This window comes from Ailuropoda melanoleuca, chromosome 3 (assembly GCF_002007445.2).
Source record: "Ailuropoda melanoleuca isolate Jingjing chromosome 3, ASM200744v2, whole genome shotgun sequence".
NCBI lineage: Eukaryota > Metazoa > Chordata > Mammalia > Carnivora > Ursidae > Ailuropoda > Ailuropoda melanoleuca.
The window spans coordinates 106,166,243-106,183,135 of NC_048220.1; the positions used below are offsets into that span (position 1 = coordinate 106,166,243).

The 16,893-nt window shown below is 51.9% G+C and overlaps 2 protein-coding genes across 6 annotated transcripts in view; one reads left to right on the top strand and one right to left on the bottom strand.

Moving 5' to 3' along the window:
- Positions 1 to 4,569, top strand: part of CSF1R (colony stimulating factor 1 receptor) — a 29,758-nt gene extending 25,189 nt beyond the window's left edge. Inside the window, exons 16-22 of one of the 2 annotated variants that reach the window (XM_034656883.1) lie at positions 351 to 442; positions 558 to 655; positions 1,569 to 1,691; positions 1,772 to 1,883; positions 2,428 to 2,527; positions 3,438 to 3,546; positions 3,645 to 4,569. In XM_034656883.1, coding sequence (XP_034512774.1) covers positions 351 to 442; positions 558 to 655; positions 1,569 to 1,691; positions 1,772 to 1,883; positions 2,428 to 2,527; positions 3,438 to 3,546; positions 3,645 to 3,791 — 781 coding nt within the window. In that variant the 3' untranslated portion in view covers positions 3,792 to 4,569. The remainder of the gene's footprint in view (positions 1 to 350; positions 443 to 557; positions 656 to 1,568; positions 1,692 to 1,771; positions 1,884 to 2,427; positions 2,528 to 3,437; positions 3,547 to 3,644) is intronic. The other variant, XM_002918147.4, reaches the window with a different exon arrangement.
- A 160-nt stretch (positions 4,570 to 4,729) lies between these two features.
- HMGXB3 (HMG-box containing 3) overlaps positions 4,730 to 16,893 on the bottom strand; it is a 46,266-nt gene continuing 34,102 nt past the window's right edge. For 2 of the 4 annotated variants that reach the window (XM_034656881.1, XM_034656880.1), the window contains 7 exons: positions 16,308 to 16,445; positions 15,202 to 15,386; positions 11,102 to 11,321; positions 10,152 to 10,285; positions 9,230 to 9,346; positions 7,153 to 7,362; positions 4,730 to 6,134 (listed from right to left, as the gene is read on the bottom strand). In XM_034656881.1, coding sequence (XP_034512772.1) covers positions 5,667 to 6,134; positions 7,153 to 7,362; positions 9,230 to 9,346; positions 10,152 to 10,285; positions 11,102 to 11,321; positions 15,202 to 15,386; positions 16,308 to 16,445 — 1,472 coding nt within the window. In that variant the 3' untranslated portion in view covers positions 4,730 to 5,666. The remainder of the gene's footprint in view (positions 6,135 to 7,152; positions 7,363 to 9,229; positions 9,347 to 10,151; positions 10,286 to 11,101; positions 11,322 to 15,201; positions 15,387 to 16,307; positions 16,446 to 16,893) is intronic. The other 2 variants (XM_011223541.3, XM_034656882.1) reach the window with 2 other exon arrangements.

A 16,893-nucleotide genomic window follows, 5' to 3' on the forward strand; every position in this document is an offset into this window, starting at 1 on the left:
GGGAAAGGGAGCCTCATTCTCTGTGGCCCTTGAGGGCAGAGCAAGGACCAGCAGAAGGAAAATCCCAGGGGCAGATTAGCATTAGGAACAGTAAGAACTTTCTAATAGGCAGAGAGCTGCCGAAGATAGAACAAATTGTGTTTCCTCCCTGGATGGCTTAGCAGAGATCAATGATCACACACACGAGGCAGCAGGGGGATTCCTTGTCAGAAAGGAATGTTCAAGTGGACCTTGAGGTCCCTGTCCTTCCCTGCTGATTGGAGAAGCCATGGGGAGCTGGAGGTCAAGGCCTGAGCTGGGTAGTGTAGCAGTAGGGACTCACCCTCCCCCCAACCCTCTCTCCTATATAGGGACAGCGGCTTCTCCAGCCAGGGTGTAGACACCTATGTGGAGATGAGGCCTGTCTCTACTTCTTCTTCAAATGACTCCTTCTCTGAACAAGGTGAGGAGTTCCTGGGTTGCAGGAGGGGGAGGGGCAGAGGAGAGGGGTGACTGGGGGCTGGACAGGGAGGGGGAGGGGTGTGGCAGGGCTGCCCTGACACCTCTTCCCACACCAGACCTGGACAAGGAGGATGGGCGACCGCTGGAACTGCGGGACCTGCTCCACTTCTCGAGCCAGGTGGCCCAGGGCATGGCCTTCCTTGCTTCCAAGAACGTGAGTTATAAACTGGGTCTGAGTGTGGTCACTCAGGAGGGTGGGAGGCAGCTGACCCCCCCCCAATGTGAGGCTGGATGACTGAGGATGAAGGGGAGGAAAGGGGAGCATATGACGGAGCCAAGGAGCCAGAGTGCCAGAGGGCAAGAGGGCCGCAGCCACACAGCCTCTAGGAGCGAGCGGGAGAAACCTATGGCTGAGAGTTACCCCACCACGGGACCATGGGAGCCCCAGCCTGAGCAGACCCATCTCCCTGGCGTGCAGCAGGCTATGGAGGACCCCATTTCCAAGAACAGGCTTTATTACTTCGGTTTTGGTCAACAGTGTGAACAGACAACCATTGTGTCCCTTTGTGAAGCCCAAAGTCTTGTGGGGCTGATAAAGGAAGCTCCCTGAGTGGTTGTTGAGGGTATGAAAAGACATGTACAAAACACTCAACCCACGAAGTTCCCAGCAGGTGGGAGCTGTGACCGTCCTCCTTACGGCAGATTTGCGAGTCCAGAACTGGGTTGTTGGCTCTGCCATTTGCTGTGTGACTTTAAGCAACTATTGCAATTCTCTGAGCCTCAGTTTCTATACCTATAAAAATGGGCACAATCACGGGGTTGTCTTGAGGGCAAAACAGGGCTATAATGTGTGCAGATGCTTAGAGAAGAGCCTGGCACGGTAGAGCCCTGGAGGTGGCAGCTGCTGTTATTCGTAACTGGTAGTGGGGAGGGGTGCAGGGGCTGTTCCCAGCGCCAGGGCTCATTGCTCCTGCCCCAGCGGATTGCCTAGCTCTCAGTCAGCAGCCGCTGCTCAGGACTCCCTCAATGAGGAGCCCAAGGCCTTCTAGGGCCCTGGCTGCTCCCCCTGCACCCCGGGCTCAAGTAGGGGAGGGGCTGAGACTAACCCTGCAAGCGCTTCCCTTCAGTGCATCCACCGGGACGTGGCAGCCCGAAACGTCCTGCTGACCAGTGGGCGTGTGGCCAAGATTGGGGACTTTGGGCTGGCCAGGGACATCATGAATGACTCCAACTACATCGTCAAGGGCAATGTGAGTGCTGTGGAGGGTGGGCTGGGCTGGGGAGGGGGCGGTGAGCCTGGGTCCGAGGTGACTGGGGTCTGCTGTGCCAGGCCCGCCTGCCCGTGAAGTGGATGGCTCCAGAGAGCATCTTCGACTGTGTCTACACGGTTCAGAGCGACGTCTGGTCCTATGGCATCCTGCTTTGGGAAATCTTCTCACTCGGTGAGCCACCGGCCCAGGGCAGGCTCTGCCTGGGGATGACTCATGTTGGGTTACCACGGTGTCCTATACCTCGTAGAGGAAACCAGTCAAGGATACTCGGCACCCAGGGCAGAGCAAAGGCTGGTGGGAGTGAAATGATGGGCAAGGCGTCTGAAAACCGAGCGGCGCAGCTCCTGCGTGGGCTGGACAGATGCTCCCTGCTGCCCGGCATTCCGTCCGGGCTCTTCCCTCCTCTGCCTGCCCGAGCAGTTGTTGCTTCTGCCCATGGTTCTCCCTCATGATGTACATGTCCCACTTCTGGAGCACTAGGCACAGGGACATGGGCGAAGCCCTTCAACGAGCAACTCTAACCTCTTATTCCAAAGCTCGTGCTAGAATTCTCTGTGGGGTGCGATGAAGCCTGGATGAAGGCTCCCCAGTTCCACAGAAGCCTATGCCCTTTGCAACTCTTCGTAGCCCCGGCTGGCCAAGATGTAATGTGGGTGTGGGGGCAGGTGAAGATGTGCCCTGAGCGTGATCTCCTACATGATCTTGGCCTTTGCAGGGCTGAACCCCTACCCTGGTATCCTGGTGAACAGCAAGTTCTATAAACTGGTGAAGGATGGATACCAAATGGCCCAGCCTGTGTTCGCCCCAAAGAATATGTAAGTGACAGACCCCGGGAAGAAAAGAGGACACCCCAGGCTTTGGTTGAAGGGGACGGAAGTGTGTGTGTGGGCCCAGTCTCCCTGTCCAGTGTTCCAGGGCCAGGCATTATCTCCCCCACAGTGGGCCAAACCAAGCCCTTTTCCGAGTGAGTTCAAGGTTTCCACTGGTTTCCCAGGTAGCTTAGAGGATGTGCTCCAAGGACTCCTAAGTAGGACTGGTCCTAACTCAAATGATAGATTTTTAAATCAGACTCTCTTATTGCAACCTCAAGGAAGGCTCCTGTCATTTCTTCTGTCCTGGCAATCTGTGGTGTTGGCCAGTCCTTCGTTGTACACCCGGCCAGCCACTGCAGCCTCTCAACCACCTCACTACTGCCAGCCCACCACGAGCCACTGACTCCCTACCCTTGCCACGGCCTTTGCACGGACCAGCGGGCCACGAATTCACCCAGGGCCCCTTTCCCCAGCCACTCTCAACACAGCCGCCCCGCACCCAGCCAGGTACTCGCTGCCTGCCGGCTCACCGGTGACACAGCCCCTGCAGCCCACCTGCCCTGTTCGTCTCTTGCTACAGTCAGCCACTCACTCATCTCTCAGCCCTGTCAAACCTACCTGCAGGCAGCAAGAGCGCCCCTTCTCAGTTCTAGGAGCTTGGGCAAGAGAGCATTTCTGAGCTTTTTCTCCTTTCAGTTGTCAAATGGGCGTGATGAAAATACCTTCCAAGGGCTACTGGGGAGATTGAGTAAGACAATGCACGTCAAGGACTTCGCACAGGTCTTGTGTCAGGCTCACTTCTCACTAGGCTTCAGGACCTCTGCTGGGCAAGACTGCAGGGTGTGTGCGTGTGTGTGCACAGGTGTATGGGTCATGCTCCCCAGACCCACGGGCAGCTTCTGTCCTGTCTCAGATACAGCATCATGCAGGCCTGCTGGGCCCTGGAGCCTACCCGCAGACCCACCTTCCAGCAGATCTGCTCCCTCCTCCAGGAGCAGGCCCAAGTGGACAGGAGAGAGCCGGTGAGTGGGGCCAGCCTCGGGGTGAGTGGCTGGCTGCAGCAGGCCGGGCTGGGCCTGAGTGGTCAGGACTGACCACCCCTGGCCTCTCGCACCCTCAGGACTACACCAACTTGCCAAGCAGCAGCAGTGGCGGCGGCAGCAGTAGCGAGCCAGAGGAGGAGAGCTCCAGCGAGCACCTGGCCTGCTGTGAGCAGGGGGACATCGCCCAGCCCCTGCTGCAGCCCAACAACTACCAGTTCTGCTGAGGGGACAGCCAGGAAGCACTGCTTTCCCCATCCTTCAAGCTTCCACTCCACCGCGGCGGGGGAACCGCGGGGAGAACCTACAGACTCTGCCCTTGGTCCTTTCACTCAACAGCCAGGCCCAGCTCTCAAACTCAGGAACGTGAAACCCACAGGAGTTTGGGGAGGACCCCGCTGCCAGGGCCTGGGCCATCACTGCCAGTCAGGGGCTAGGGCTGAGCCCCCCGCCCACTGTTCTCAATGCTATGGCCTCATGTTCGCTATGCCAACTGGGAGAACCCCCAGCTTACTCTCCTCACCTTGTTCCCACTTCCAGGAAACTCCCCTTCCCGACTCCCCGTTATCTCATTGGAAATGGACCGGTTTTGTGCCTACCAAGTGCCCCAACGCTGAGAAGACCAGGCTCCTTGGGCCTTGGCAGAGCAGAAGGACCCCCTCTGTAGTCGAGTGAAATGGCAAGAACAGACAGGTGCTCAGAGACTGTGCCTGGCTCAGGCACCTCACAGCAGGGTGACTCCTTTCTAAGAATGAACTGTACCTCCTAGTCCCTCTGGCCTTGTCTCTACGGCCCCACCCACCCCGGATCTGGTCGCTACAATGAGCCAGGTGGCAGCTAAAAGTTCGGGGTTCTGCCCAGTCCCCCGTCATTCCAAGCTGGAAGACAGGGGCCTGTGTGGCTGGCCACACCAAGCAAGCAGCATGCACTCCACCAAGCTGACTCCCCGTAACTAACAGTAGCCCTGCGGGATGTCTCAGTCATTAAACTAACAGCATTAACACAGCTGGCCTCTGATTCTCTGTGCCACTCGGGGGCCTACGGCTTCCCTGGGGCCTCTCCCATCCACCTCCATGTCGAGTGACCAACTCAGCACCTCAGGTGCTCGACCACACTGTGCCCCACACAATGAGCATGGAATTGATTCTTGCTTCACCAAAACAGATAACTTAATAAATTTTATTCTTGGCGGGGAAGGAGGGGAAAAAAGCCACCTACTCCACTCCTCTCAATAAATTAAATAACACACGGCCAATTCCCGTGCCCTAAGCAAACCTTAGGCACTTGAGCCAGTCCTGCTGTTTCCTTATGGCCCAGTCTGCTTCCCCTTCACAGAAGGGAGTTTTTCCTACTGCCGCCAGGTTATGTCAAGCCAACAGGCCACATCCCCTCTGTGGTGAGGGTCCAGGGCCCAGAAAGGATGTAGGGTGCAGCAGCAGTGGCCAGGGAAAGGAGGAAGGGGATCCTCTTCCTCAAAGCTCAGGGCAGAGAAGACAGTCCTGGAAGAAAGCTGTGGCTGTTTCTCCCCTCCTCAGCTTCCCCCAAATTTGGGTGCAGGAAGAGTAGAAGGGAAATGCATCCCTCCTCTGGGAAAATCAAGAGCCCAAAGGGACCCCTAGAGCTAACGAGGCCTCCAAGGCCCCAAGTCAAAGGCAACAGGCTAAGGAAGTTGTGTGGCTGCAGGGGCTGGAAGGCGCACTCCCCACTGGCTGGAAGAGATACCTCAGCAGCCTTCCCACCCAGCGCTGGACTCCGCCTTCGCCTACCCCAGGACCTCCACCCTGACTTGCAGGAGGCCCCAGGGAAGCCACTGGCTACCAGCATTCCCTCAGCCTCCCTTCCCCTCTGTTGAACACACTATGTCCCCCAAGTGCTCTCTCGGGGCTAGTAAGGAGTGTCCTGGTGCTTCTCCTGACCCCTGAAGGTTTAGAACCACGGATCCCGGGCCCCACCGTGCTCAGGAAATGGAAGCTCTTTGGTCAGTCCCAGCGTCAGAGGCCTCCCCAAAGGTGAACGCTCCTGCGGGTCCCCTGGACGGATCTGCCTCGGGCCAGGGCCTCACTATGGCTTGAGATGGTGCAGTCCCTGTACAACAGCCTGGCTTAGACTGTCACTGCAGCCACCCCCTCTTCCTCACCCTCCTCCTCTGCCTCTGTCTTGATCTGAGCTACCCCAAGGCGGTAGAGGGTGTCTCGGATGACCACCTCGCCAGGCTGGCAGCTCTGCACAATGTCATGGATCTGCCGGTTGACAATTTCGCGGCTGGTGAGGAAGTCCATGAGGCGGTTGTAGAGGTAATAGTGGGTGGCATTGTCAAAGGCAATGGGCCGCTGGCGGACACTGTTTGGTCTGCTGTCTGCGATGGAGGCCAGGAGGGCTGCGTAGGGCGCCAGCTCAGGGCACAGGGCTGAAGAGTGGTGCCCAGTGCTGGGGTCACCAGGACCGGGCTGTGTGTCTACATGGACAATGTGGCGTGTGGCAGTCTTGGTGACTGGGTGCTGGACAGACTGCTCAGCCTCCATCATGTCCACAGCATAATGCTGGTCCGAGAGCTCCGGGCATGACACGCTCTAGAGGAGAGAGAAGAAACCACTCCAACATTAGGGAATGTGTATGGTAGAAGCCGGGGGGTGGGTGAGAGTGAAGGGGGGGTGTGTGTGTGTCAGTCAGCCCCATTTAAACCCTCACGTCACCACCCATGTTCACACCTCCTGGGGCAAGTCCCCTCTCCTCTTCCTCTGTGCTTCTCTCTCCCTGTGAAGACAGGGACAGTCACAGTGGCCACCTCCCAGAACAGATGCTCGATTACCTGAGCTGCTATTGCTTATTACCATGCCTAGTCAATTCTGGCTGGGGCTGCAGGGGAGTGGAAAGTGGGGCTCTAACTGAGGCTGTTGCCTTTCGGCAGTGTCAGGAACAAGCTCACAGAGCCAGTGAGTCCCAGGAAATAAGGCAAAGGTTCAGTGATGACAATAACGTCCCCTTCTTCCTGTTGCCAGTCCTAACATCTCTTCCCAGCAAACGGCATGTATGTCTGGTAGGAATCACTGGTCTGGTACAAAGCACCAAAATACAGAGACAAGGGCTCTGCCACTTATCTGTTCCATGATGCTGGCTAAGTCCATCTGCCCTCTCTGGCCCTTACTTTACCTTTTACTAAAAGGAGAGGGTCGGATACATGGGGTTTTCTAAGACTCTGTGCCTCCAGATCACAACAGGTATGCCATGCAGTACCTTCATGGGCAGACCCAAGACCCGACTGGTCAGGGCCTTCAGTACACTAGTGCGCACAAGGTCTCCCAAAGACAGCAATTTCTTAGGCTTATCTGGAAGGCAACCCCTGTGATCCCAAAATACCTGTAGTCTGGGACACCCTGGGCACTCCTAAGTGACATGCTGGGGCCTCACACACACAGGGCTTGGTCAGTAAAAATCTGTGGAATAAATGCTGGCTCAGGCCATCAAGACGAAATACTAGTGGAGACAAAGGATGCTGGAGATGGTTCCCAGAAAGCCTTCCCCAACAACCAGGAGGTGAGACATGGTCAGTCTGTGGGATTTATTCCAGTTCCTCAGAAGGGAACTCACCACAGGTGGCTCTGAGGGGCTAGAGAAACAGCCTTGGTTCCTCCCCCACATCTGGTTGGTCAGCTCTGGGTAGCAGAGGTCAGCACACAGGGCCACTGGTGTGGCCATGTCTACCATGTAGACAGGTGGCCAATGGCGGGAAGAGACAAGCAGATCCACATGGTCGCGGGCACTCTCGCCACGCACAAGATACTTGGAGCCACAGATCACCTGAGCAGGGAGATGGAGGGCATAGCAGAGGGTTAAGCAGCCAATCAGCAGACAGAGTTGAGTCTTCTTCCCATGAAGGTGAATAATCAGGTTTTTTGACTAAAGCCATGGCCATCGGGCCAGAGTCCATCACATTCTGCTTTCCTATTTCTGTCCTTAAATGAAGTCACCAGCTCATCCCTGACTTCCTGAGAGAATATAGCTGGGAGCATCTGGTCTTCAACGGAGGCAGAGAGGCCCCCAAGGGCATCTACTCCAAACCCCACCCTCCACACTGCCTTACCAAGAATCCTCTCCAGTCCTGGGGCTCCAATTCCCAGCTACACAGCACTGGCAGCTGACAGCTGGTTAGAGACGGAGGTTCCTCTCCTTTGACCCTACCCCAAACCCAAGGAATTAGCCTCTGGGGGTGGGGTCTGAGCATCTGTATTTTGAGCAGCTCCCCACAAGAACTAGATATGCTGCCCACATGGGAACCTCAGTGTAGACTAGTAAACACCTCCACGGACAGTGCTCCCCATACGCCACTTCACTGCTGGGGAGGGGGAGCTCTGTGTATAGTGGGGAATCCTGCATCTGCCTCCACCTCCCTACCCTTCACCCCCACCAGTCTTAGTTATCGCCTCCTAGTAATACTGCTCGCCATCACAGCCCTGAGGCTCCGTTAACTCTCATGGCCCCGGGTGGTCAAGAGCTTCTCACGAGACAGTCCCCAGCCACATGAACACAGTCCTCTGAGCAGGCTCTGTTCTGTCAGGGGAAAGGCATCCAGTCTGACCCTCACACTCAGCTTTGGCTGAAGAAGTTGATAATTGGATTTTCTTTTGACAGCCAGTCCCATGCCCACTCATGCACCTGAGGGAACCGAAGGCTCTGCTAGCAATCCCTCCCCCATTTAGTACCTGTTCAGGGCGTTTTCAACCCCAGTATCTTCCTGGGCCTGCTTTGTCAACCCTCCTAGAGCTATCCCAGTGCCTACCCTGTCCGCGCTCTACAGACATGAGGCATACTCTCCTTAAATCAAAATCAGAACTATGTCCTCCCCAGTTCCCACTCAGAACTGTCCAGTAGGCCCCTCGCCACTCCCAGAGGGAAACCCAGACTGCTACTGTGGCCTACAAAGCTCTACATGATCTGGTCTCTGGTCACCCCTCCAACCTTCCTCTTCTGGGCTCACCAGGCTTCCCCACTCAGGACTTAAAATTGTCACCCTTCCCTTTGCTGAACATTCTTTCTATAACTCATCATTGGGCTCTCAGCCTTCTCTGGCTACCCCAGACAGCTGGACCCTCTCTGTTGCCTTCTATCTCAGGGCTTTGTCTAGTTCCCTCAGAGCTAGTGCCCTAAGCCATGGTGGCTCTATTTCCCCTGTAAAATGAGGTCAACTTAGGGGCGCCTGGGTGGCACAGCGGTTAAGCGTCTGCCTTCGGCTCAGGGCGTGATCCTGGCATTATGGGATCGAGCCCCACATCAGGCTCCTCTGCTATGAGCCTGCTTCTTCCTCTCCCACTCCCCCTGCTTGTGTTCCCTCTCTCGCTGGCTGTCTCTATCTCTGTCAAATAAATAAAATATTAAAAAAAAAAAATGAGGTCAACTTGAGAAGAATGACATCTTCACTGCTCATCTCTGTACCCTCAACAGCTGACGCAGGGCCAGGATGTGAAAGGGTGCTTCATACTCATTGATGATGACCCAGGCTCCCTTCCTAGTCCAAAAAGTGGCACCTGACCCCTAAGGACCTATTCCACAGGCTGCCCAGTGACCTAAGTGTCAGACCCCACAGAATGAGCTGGATCAATAAGATTTTCTGTGAGGGCAATCTGACATGGACAAATTCACCCCCAGCTCCTCCTTAGCATCCCCTTACCTGATGGGGGCACACCTTGTAGATTTTACCCCCTGTGAGATGAGGTGGGGGTTGTCTAGCTCTGGTTCCATTCTGTACAGATTCATACAGGGCCAACAAGGAGAAGCAGAGCTGTTCCTGGAGCAGGACGAGATTAAAAACAAAGCAGTAAATGCTAAGGGACCAGGCCTGGTGTGCGGCACCAAATTCTTACTTTAATACCCAAAGCAAAAGAATAAACTGTCAAGGCCAGAGTGTACCTTGGAGCCTCACTAGCTTAATGTCTTCTAGGTACAGTTGGGAATTCTGAGGCCCTGAGAGGACCAGGTCCCAGAGAGAGGCAGCCAGAGTGATCTAGGTGCCACCTTGAGGCCTGAGGGTCTTCCTACTTTTCAAAGGGCAGGGGATGCTTCAAAGAGAAGCTAATATTTGAGTCTGAACTTGAAGGAAGCATGAAGTTTTCGATAGGACATTAGTATGAAGAAAAGTGGATAATGTATGGCTAACACACACACTGCCCCCCCCCCGATGTAACGACACTCCTTCTCTAGGGCCTGGAGAAGTGATAACCACACACTGCAAAGTGCCTTCCTTACAACAACCTAGTCAGGTCAGTATTTTGGTTATTTTCACTTTGTAAACCAGGAAAACAAGGCTGAGCGAGGAAAGGCAGCTTACCCAAGGTCGCACCCAGTCAGTGGGGGAGCCAGGATTCCTGACCCCAGAGTCTGGACCCGCTACCTTCACCAGAGGAACCGACTGGAGGGAAGGCCTCGCATACCTACCGTGACCTGGCTGTGGACGATCTCCCAGGCCTCCCTGCCCGCTGGCACCTTGTGTCCAACACAGGCACTTGTCACAGGTGGCTCATCTCGTTGCCCAGAAAGCAGACGCCCTGCCTGCTCCCTAAGTCCCTCTTGGCGCTGCTGCCCCCGCCACTCACCTTGGAGTCTTCTGTCCCAAAGGGGATGCCGCACTGCCTCAGCAGGTGCCGCAGCTCCTCCTCACTGTAGGAGCCAATCTCCTCGAGCTTGCAGGCACCCTCGTGGAGCAGCCTCACCAGGGCGCTGCCGTGGCCTGCAAGAGACGGCCCTGCTCAAGGGAGGCCCTTGTGCGTGAGGGGGAGAACCCGGGGACGAGGGCAAGTCCGGCAAGCAGGGCAAGCGGCTCTGCCCTGAGCACTGCCCTAGGTGCTGAGGGAGGGGGACTCGAGGCCAGTCTTCGCACTTCTGCGGATACATGAAGTCTCTCAGAACTGCTTTCTGCCCCTGAACATCTAGGGGAGAGATCAGGCAGAGCTCCCTTGCAAATAATCCCAAAATGGGTAAGCTTTTAATCTTTTAAGGTTTTTCAAAAGCAAGATCCCAGAGGCTTACCACAAGGGCAGCAACACGATGAGCAGTAGGTCTCATTTCAAAAACGCTCTCTTTACACTGTGTTCCTGAACCTGCCTAACCACCAGTGAACCATGTGGGGTCTTAAAAAAGAAAATCAATTTCTGGGCCTTGCAATAGCAAGTATGAGGTGGGACCTCAGCATCTAATGTCAGGAAACACCGTTTGAGAACCAGTGGATCACAACATGTTAAATACTTATAAAATCATCTCAGTGGGTCATAACCAGAATTTTAAAAATGAAATAAAACAAAATACATTCCACTTGGTAAGGAAATGTACTGTTTTGTGAATGTTGGCTGGCAGCTCTTTAAAACTCTGCACCTTGACTTCAAACCCTAAGGAATTTTGTCACATCTTGTCATTATCTTTCTTAAATGAGCCCTCTATGTGAGCCTGCCCCCGCCCCCCTCTGCCACTGATACTGTCTGGCCACAGAAATGTTCGGACTCTGGATGGGAGCCTTCCCTGACCCGAGTCAGCCGCCAGGTGGTCTTACCAGGTACTGGCTGCACATCCAGGTTTTTGTCCTTCTCAGTGTTGACAACCACAGCTCCTCTCATGAGTGGTGGGAAGAAGGGAGCAATAACAGAGGCATCAAACTTGGTGATAGGGATGCTGGCAGGGAAGGCCACTTGCTCAATCACCTCTGTCTCCATCGTGGCCCAAAAGTCCTCCACGTTTACCTCACTCGGGCCCAAGAACTCAGGCCAGGTGAACTAAAAGGTCAGGATAAAAAAGATCAAACTACAGGAGCCACAGGGCATTAACAACACAAGAGCCCACCTTCTTGATCCATTCGGGACAACAAGGTGGGGGTGGTATCAGATAGCCACACGCTGCCAGGGCGCCCGCCCCCAATTCTGGTATCTTAGTACCTAACTGCCTTTTGCCCACATTCCTCTCCCCCATACCACAGCTCTCCGCAATACCTGAACAGCCCTCAGTCCCTTCTGCATCTGCCTTTGTTCAAGTCCTTTCCCTGACCTGCCAGGAAAGGGGAGCTACCACTGAATACCTGTTACGGGTCAAACACTGTCTGATTAACTACTGCACAAGTCTGTGGGGCTGTCTGAGGTGGGGCTGTCTGAGGCGAGACTACTGCAGGAAGGGGCAGAATACGAATGTGAACTAAAGTGTAGTTCCAAAGCCCAAGCAGTGTGCTCTCCACCACCCATGATGCTAGTGCACTGTGAGCACATAGCACACCTCACAGCTACTGAGCCTACCCTCTCCACAAACAAGGGGACAGGAATGCTAACTGAGTGTGCTGCTGGGCACACAAACTGATGCAGGGACTGTCATCAGTCCAGAGGGTCCTCCTCTATACGTTCCCCAAGGGGAGAGGCCATCAGATAGTCTCTTCCTGGACAACTGCCAATCTGAGTGTTGTTCAATAACTTCTTGTTTCCTCTCACTGACTTCGGAACGCCCTCTACCTGCTTCTCCGCCCATGCATCACACCACTCTGCACACATAAAAGGGAGAAAATAAAGTAAGCCCTGGTCTCTAGAAAGACATACCCAGTACCATAGAAGAGAAGAGACATGCATACCAAGAGTGAAGGAATTCTACTCCCTTCTGTGAGAAAGATCCTTGATCAGACAAGGCAGATGCCAGGCAGGACTAGGAGACATGAGCTTTTGCGGGGAGATGCGCATCTGTTTACTTCTGAAAACCAAATGGTCTCTGCAGCTAGATGTGTGTTTTTTTAAAAAAAGAAAAACTTGGGCTCAGAGTCCCAGGAGTTGCTGGCGAGCATGGCAGTGCTTATGAGCTCAGACTCTGGAGTCAGACAGTCAGACCAAGGTCAAGTCCCAGCTCTACCCCTCCTGGCTGGGTAAGTGTGAATAAAACCCCTGAGCTTCAATCCCTTCATCTACAAAAATCTCACAGGGTTGGGGTGAGAAGTCAAGCACTGAGCACAGCGTTAAGAACTTGGCATATGTAGTAACACGCTCAATGAATTCTAGCTGGGTCACTACTAACACTGCCATTAGATTACCATTAGACAAGCAGATCGGAATGAGTCGGAGAAATAGCCTCTTGGTGAGATAACACACAAAAGCAAAATTTTTTATCGGCCATTTTATCTACAAAGAACACTTAGAAGACTCCAGAAAGCATGCTTTCGTGTATCTTGTTATGTACCAGCATTCTTCAAATGGGATATGTGATCAAAATGTATACTTTTTTTAATTGGGAAGAAAAGGAGGAATATGCATTAAGTCCCTAACAGGCTCAGCTGGCCATGCCAAAATGCACCCAAGCTTTTCTCTAGAGGGCCCGCACCACCCCTGGTGGTGAACAGGTGAGCTGCAGGTCCAAGGCCTAAAGAGACACTTCATGTTACAGTCCTCTCTCGATCACTGTGCAGTTCAGTGGTGGAAAGCTCACCCCCCACTGCTACTACCAGCACTCTCATGGGGCACTCCATACCTGTGCATGGAGACCAGACCTCTCAGCATGATCATGGGAGAGAGTTCAGCAATCTATGCGATTTTTTTAAAAAACACCGAGTACCAGAAAGAGTCCTATTATTCTCAGTTTACTAAGAGTTGTATTATAAATGGGTGTTGAATGATAATGAAAGCCCTTTTTATATCTACTGAAATAATCATGTGGGTTTTTTTCCCACTAAACTGTACAGGAACAAATTACATTAGTGTATTTTCTAATGTTGAAACCATCTTGCTTTCCTGGGATAAGCTTGTCATGATGGGTTACTTCCTTTGCTATTAGATATGACTGGCTATTATCTTACTCAGCACTGTGGCATCTACATTCATGAGTACAATCAGCTCAAATTTGTTCTTTTGTATTAAATGTCTAGCTTTATTTTCAAGGTTATCTGGCCTTATACAACAAGGTGGGGAAATATATCTACTTTTGCCATTCTTTTATGATTGGAATCATACATTTCTTGGCTATCTGTTAGAAACAAATCATAAAATGGGCAGAAGATATGAACAGACACTTTTCCAATGATGACCTACAAATGGCTAACAGACACATGAAAAAATGTTCAAAATCATTAGCCATCAGGGAAATTCAAATCAAAACCACACTAAGATACCACCTTACGCCAGTTAGAATGGCAAAGATAGACAAGGCAAGAAACAACAATTGTTGGAGAGGATGTGGAGAAAGGGGATCCCTCCTACATTGTTGGTGGGAATGCAAGTTGGTACAGCCACTCTGGAAAACAGTGTGGAGGTCCCTTAAAAAGTTAAATATTGAGCTACCCTATGACCCAACCATTGCACTATTGGGTGTTTACCCCAAAGATACAGACGTAGTAAAGAGAAGGGCCATATGCACCCCAATGTTCATAGCAGCATTGTCCACAATAGCCAAATCGTGGAAGGAACCGAGATGCCCTTCAACAGATGAATGGATTAAGAAGCTGTGGTCCATATATATGATGGAATATTACGCAGCTATCAGTAAGAACGAATTCTCAACATTTGCTGCAATATGGACAGCACTGGAGGAGATAATGCTAAGTCAAATAAGTCAAGCAGAGAAAGACAATTATCATATGATTTCTCTCATCTATGGAACATAAGAACTAGGAAGATCGGTAGGGGAAGAAAGGGAAAAAAAAAAAGGGGGGTAATCAGAAGGGGGAATGAAGCATGAGAGACTATGGACTCTGAGAAACAAACTGAGGGCTTCAGAGGGAAGGGGGGTGGGGGAATGGGATAGACTGGTGATGGGTAGTAAGGAGGGCACGTATTGCATGGTGCACTGGGTGTTATACGCAACTAATGAATCATCGAACTTTACATCGGAAACCGGGGATGTACTGTATGGTGAGTAACATAATAAAAAAATTTTTAAAAAATGAATGTATGAAGCCATATGAATTTGGTGGTATCTTTATGTGAACGAACACTTTTTAGATAAGAACAGATCAAGTCACAGATCAAGTCACTCTTTTTCCTCCAAAGCCATCTGCAGCTCTCCATCTCACTCAGTGCACGTCCTCACAGAGGCCCACATGCCCCCCATGGAGAGTCTGGCCACCCGCAGCCTCTTGAACCTCACACGTCCTACCACTCTCTCCACTGCTCATGTGCTCCAGCCACACTGGCCTCCTTGCCATTCCTCAATCATGCACAGCAAGCCCACCTCAGACCCTGTTTTGCTGCGCTCTCTTCCTAGGATTCTCCTCCTCTGAAAGCTACGTGGGCTTCAGCTCTCTCCTCAAAAGCCACCATACCTCCCCTGACTACCCTCTAGAAAACAGGAATCCCCCTCTCCACCACTGTTCTCTCCTTACCTGCTTTACTATTACTGTGCTACTTTTAATTACTACATACTGCCTATATAATAGACTTTAATATATGCAATTATTAATAATGTTTGTTTCCTATCTTACTGCCCTGTCCCAAGTGTCTAAAAAGTGCACCTGGTTCATGTTTAATAAATTCACTGGAAAGTAACAAATGCCTCCATTTCTATATAGCTTCCTTAGATGAAAAAGCCACTCGCCTCCCCCAGGCAGGACTAAAGCCATCTGTTCCTGGGACAGCATGCAGGACGGTGGCTGCCAAAGTGTGAGGACAGTTCTAAAGGTGGCCAGGAGGCACTTACTTCCACACTCTTCAGTGCCAACACGTTTTCTTCATTCCTCTGGGCCATTTCCACTTTGGGGGCCACACCACAGATGCCACAGATCATGTCATTGTAGTCTCGCACAGTGAGGCACTCGAAAGCCCAATAGCCATTGCACAGCAGCTCCTGCAGCTGGCTCAGCTCCTCTGAGGTCAGAGTCTTCTCTGCAAGGAGAGCAAGAGCTCTGAGAAGGTCACAAAAAAGACCCCAAGGCCACTGGGGATGGGCCAGTGGCCAGCAAGAATAGCAGTCTTGCTACTTGGCAAGACTGCTCCCCTAAAGACGCCCAAGAGTACTAACCCCCCCCCCAAGGGTCAAGCACCCTGGCCTTTGAGGGCTTGGGTGGAAACCCCACAGGGCAATTCCAATCACAGTTATTAAAACTGCCTCATGCTAGCACCTACTAGGAACCAGACCGTGTGCGGACAGCTTCAAATACATTATTTCATTTAACAAACTCACGTCTTTATGAAACGGAACCTATTCTCATCACCATTTTACCAGTGGAAAAACTGAGACACAGAAGATAACTGGCTCAAAAATCATGCTGCCACTAACTGGCAGGGCCAAGACTCAAACACAGGCCTCTCAGACCCTACAACCTTTGCCCTACTCCATCTGACCTCATAGCAGGCAAGATACAAGGGAACTGAAGTCTACAGGGATAGAAGGGAGAAACATCAAAAGAAAGAAGGAAAGCAAGGAGAAAAATAATTTCTAATATTAAGGAGGGTGATCCCCACCTTCAGGTCTCAATAGGAGCCTTAGGACTAGTAGCAGAGACCTCCAGAAGCTGTGTATTCAGAATGAATCCAATTAACATGCAGTGAGGCCAACTCTACCTATCATCAAAGGATCAACTTCTAAAGAGTCAGTTTAATCTTGTGCTGAGGGTCCCTGGATGGATGGAAAGACTCACCATTTTGGCATTTGTAAAATTCAAAAAGAGGAGTATATCAGGGAAGTCAAGAATGTCTCCTTTTCAAACTATCAGATTCTTCTCTAAGATGATTCTTTCAACCAAAGCCCATCACTAAAAATTCCCAGGGAACTCAGGACTAGTATGGGAAAGGGAGGAAGCCAACCTGTACCTGTCTGCTCCTGCACCGACTTCAGAACGGCGCTGATGGACACTCTGGGGTCCTCTCCCAGCTTGATCTGGTTCCGGATTGCAAAAAGCAAGTCCAGGCTCACTAGTAGCTTGTTCCCCACATTAAAGAGACCTGCAAAGTTAAAAAGAGGCAGCAGAGAAACTCACTGTAAAACATCCACAATGGCAAAAAATTAGAAACAAACCAAATATCCACCAACAGGGGAAGAGTTAATCATGGTACATTCCTAAAATAGAAAATTATGCCTCATTAAAAAGAATGTAGACCTAAAAGCTTTGGCACGGAGTTGTTCATAATACATTGTTAAATGAAAAAAGCAAGCAATGAAATCCGTACAGAAATTTTTAATTGAAAAAACAAAAACCTCTGTACCACCCAGCTCAGCCCTCACGCCCACCAGGGCCCACTCTTCCTCTACTTCTCAACAACTGCACTGTGGGTAAAGGCCAGGAGCACCTGCTAGCCCAGGGATGTGTAGCGGATATAACAATAGCTATAAAATCACCCCTAACCAAATCCCGAGATAAAAGACTCAGAGGGATTTAAATGCAGTCAATTT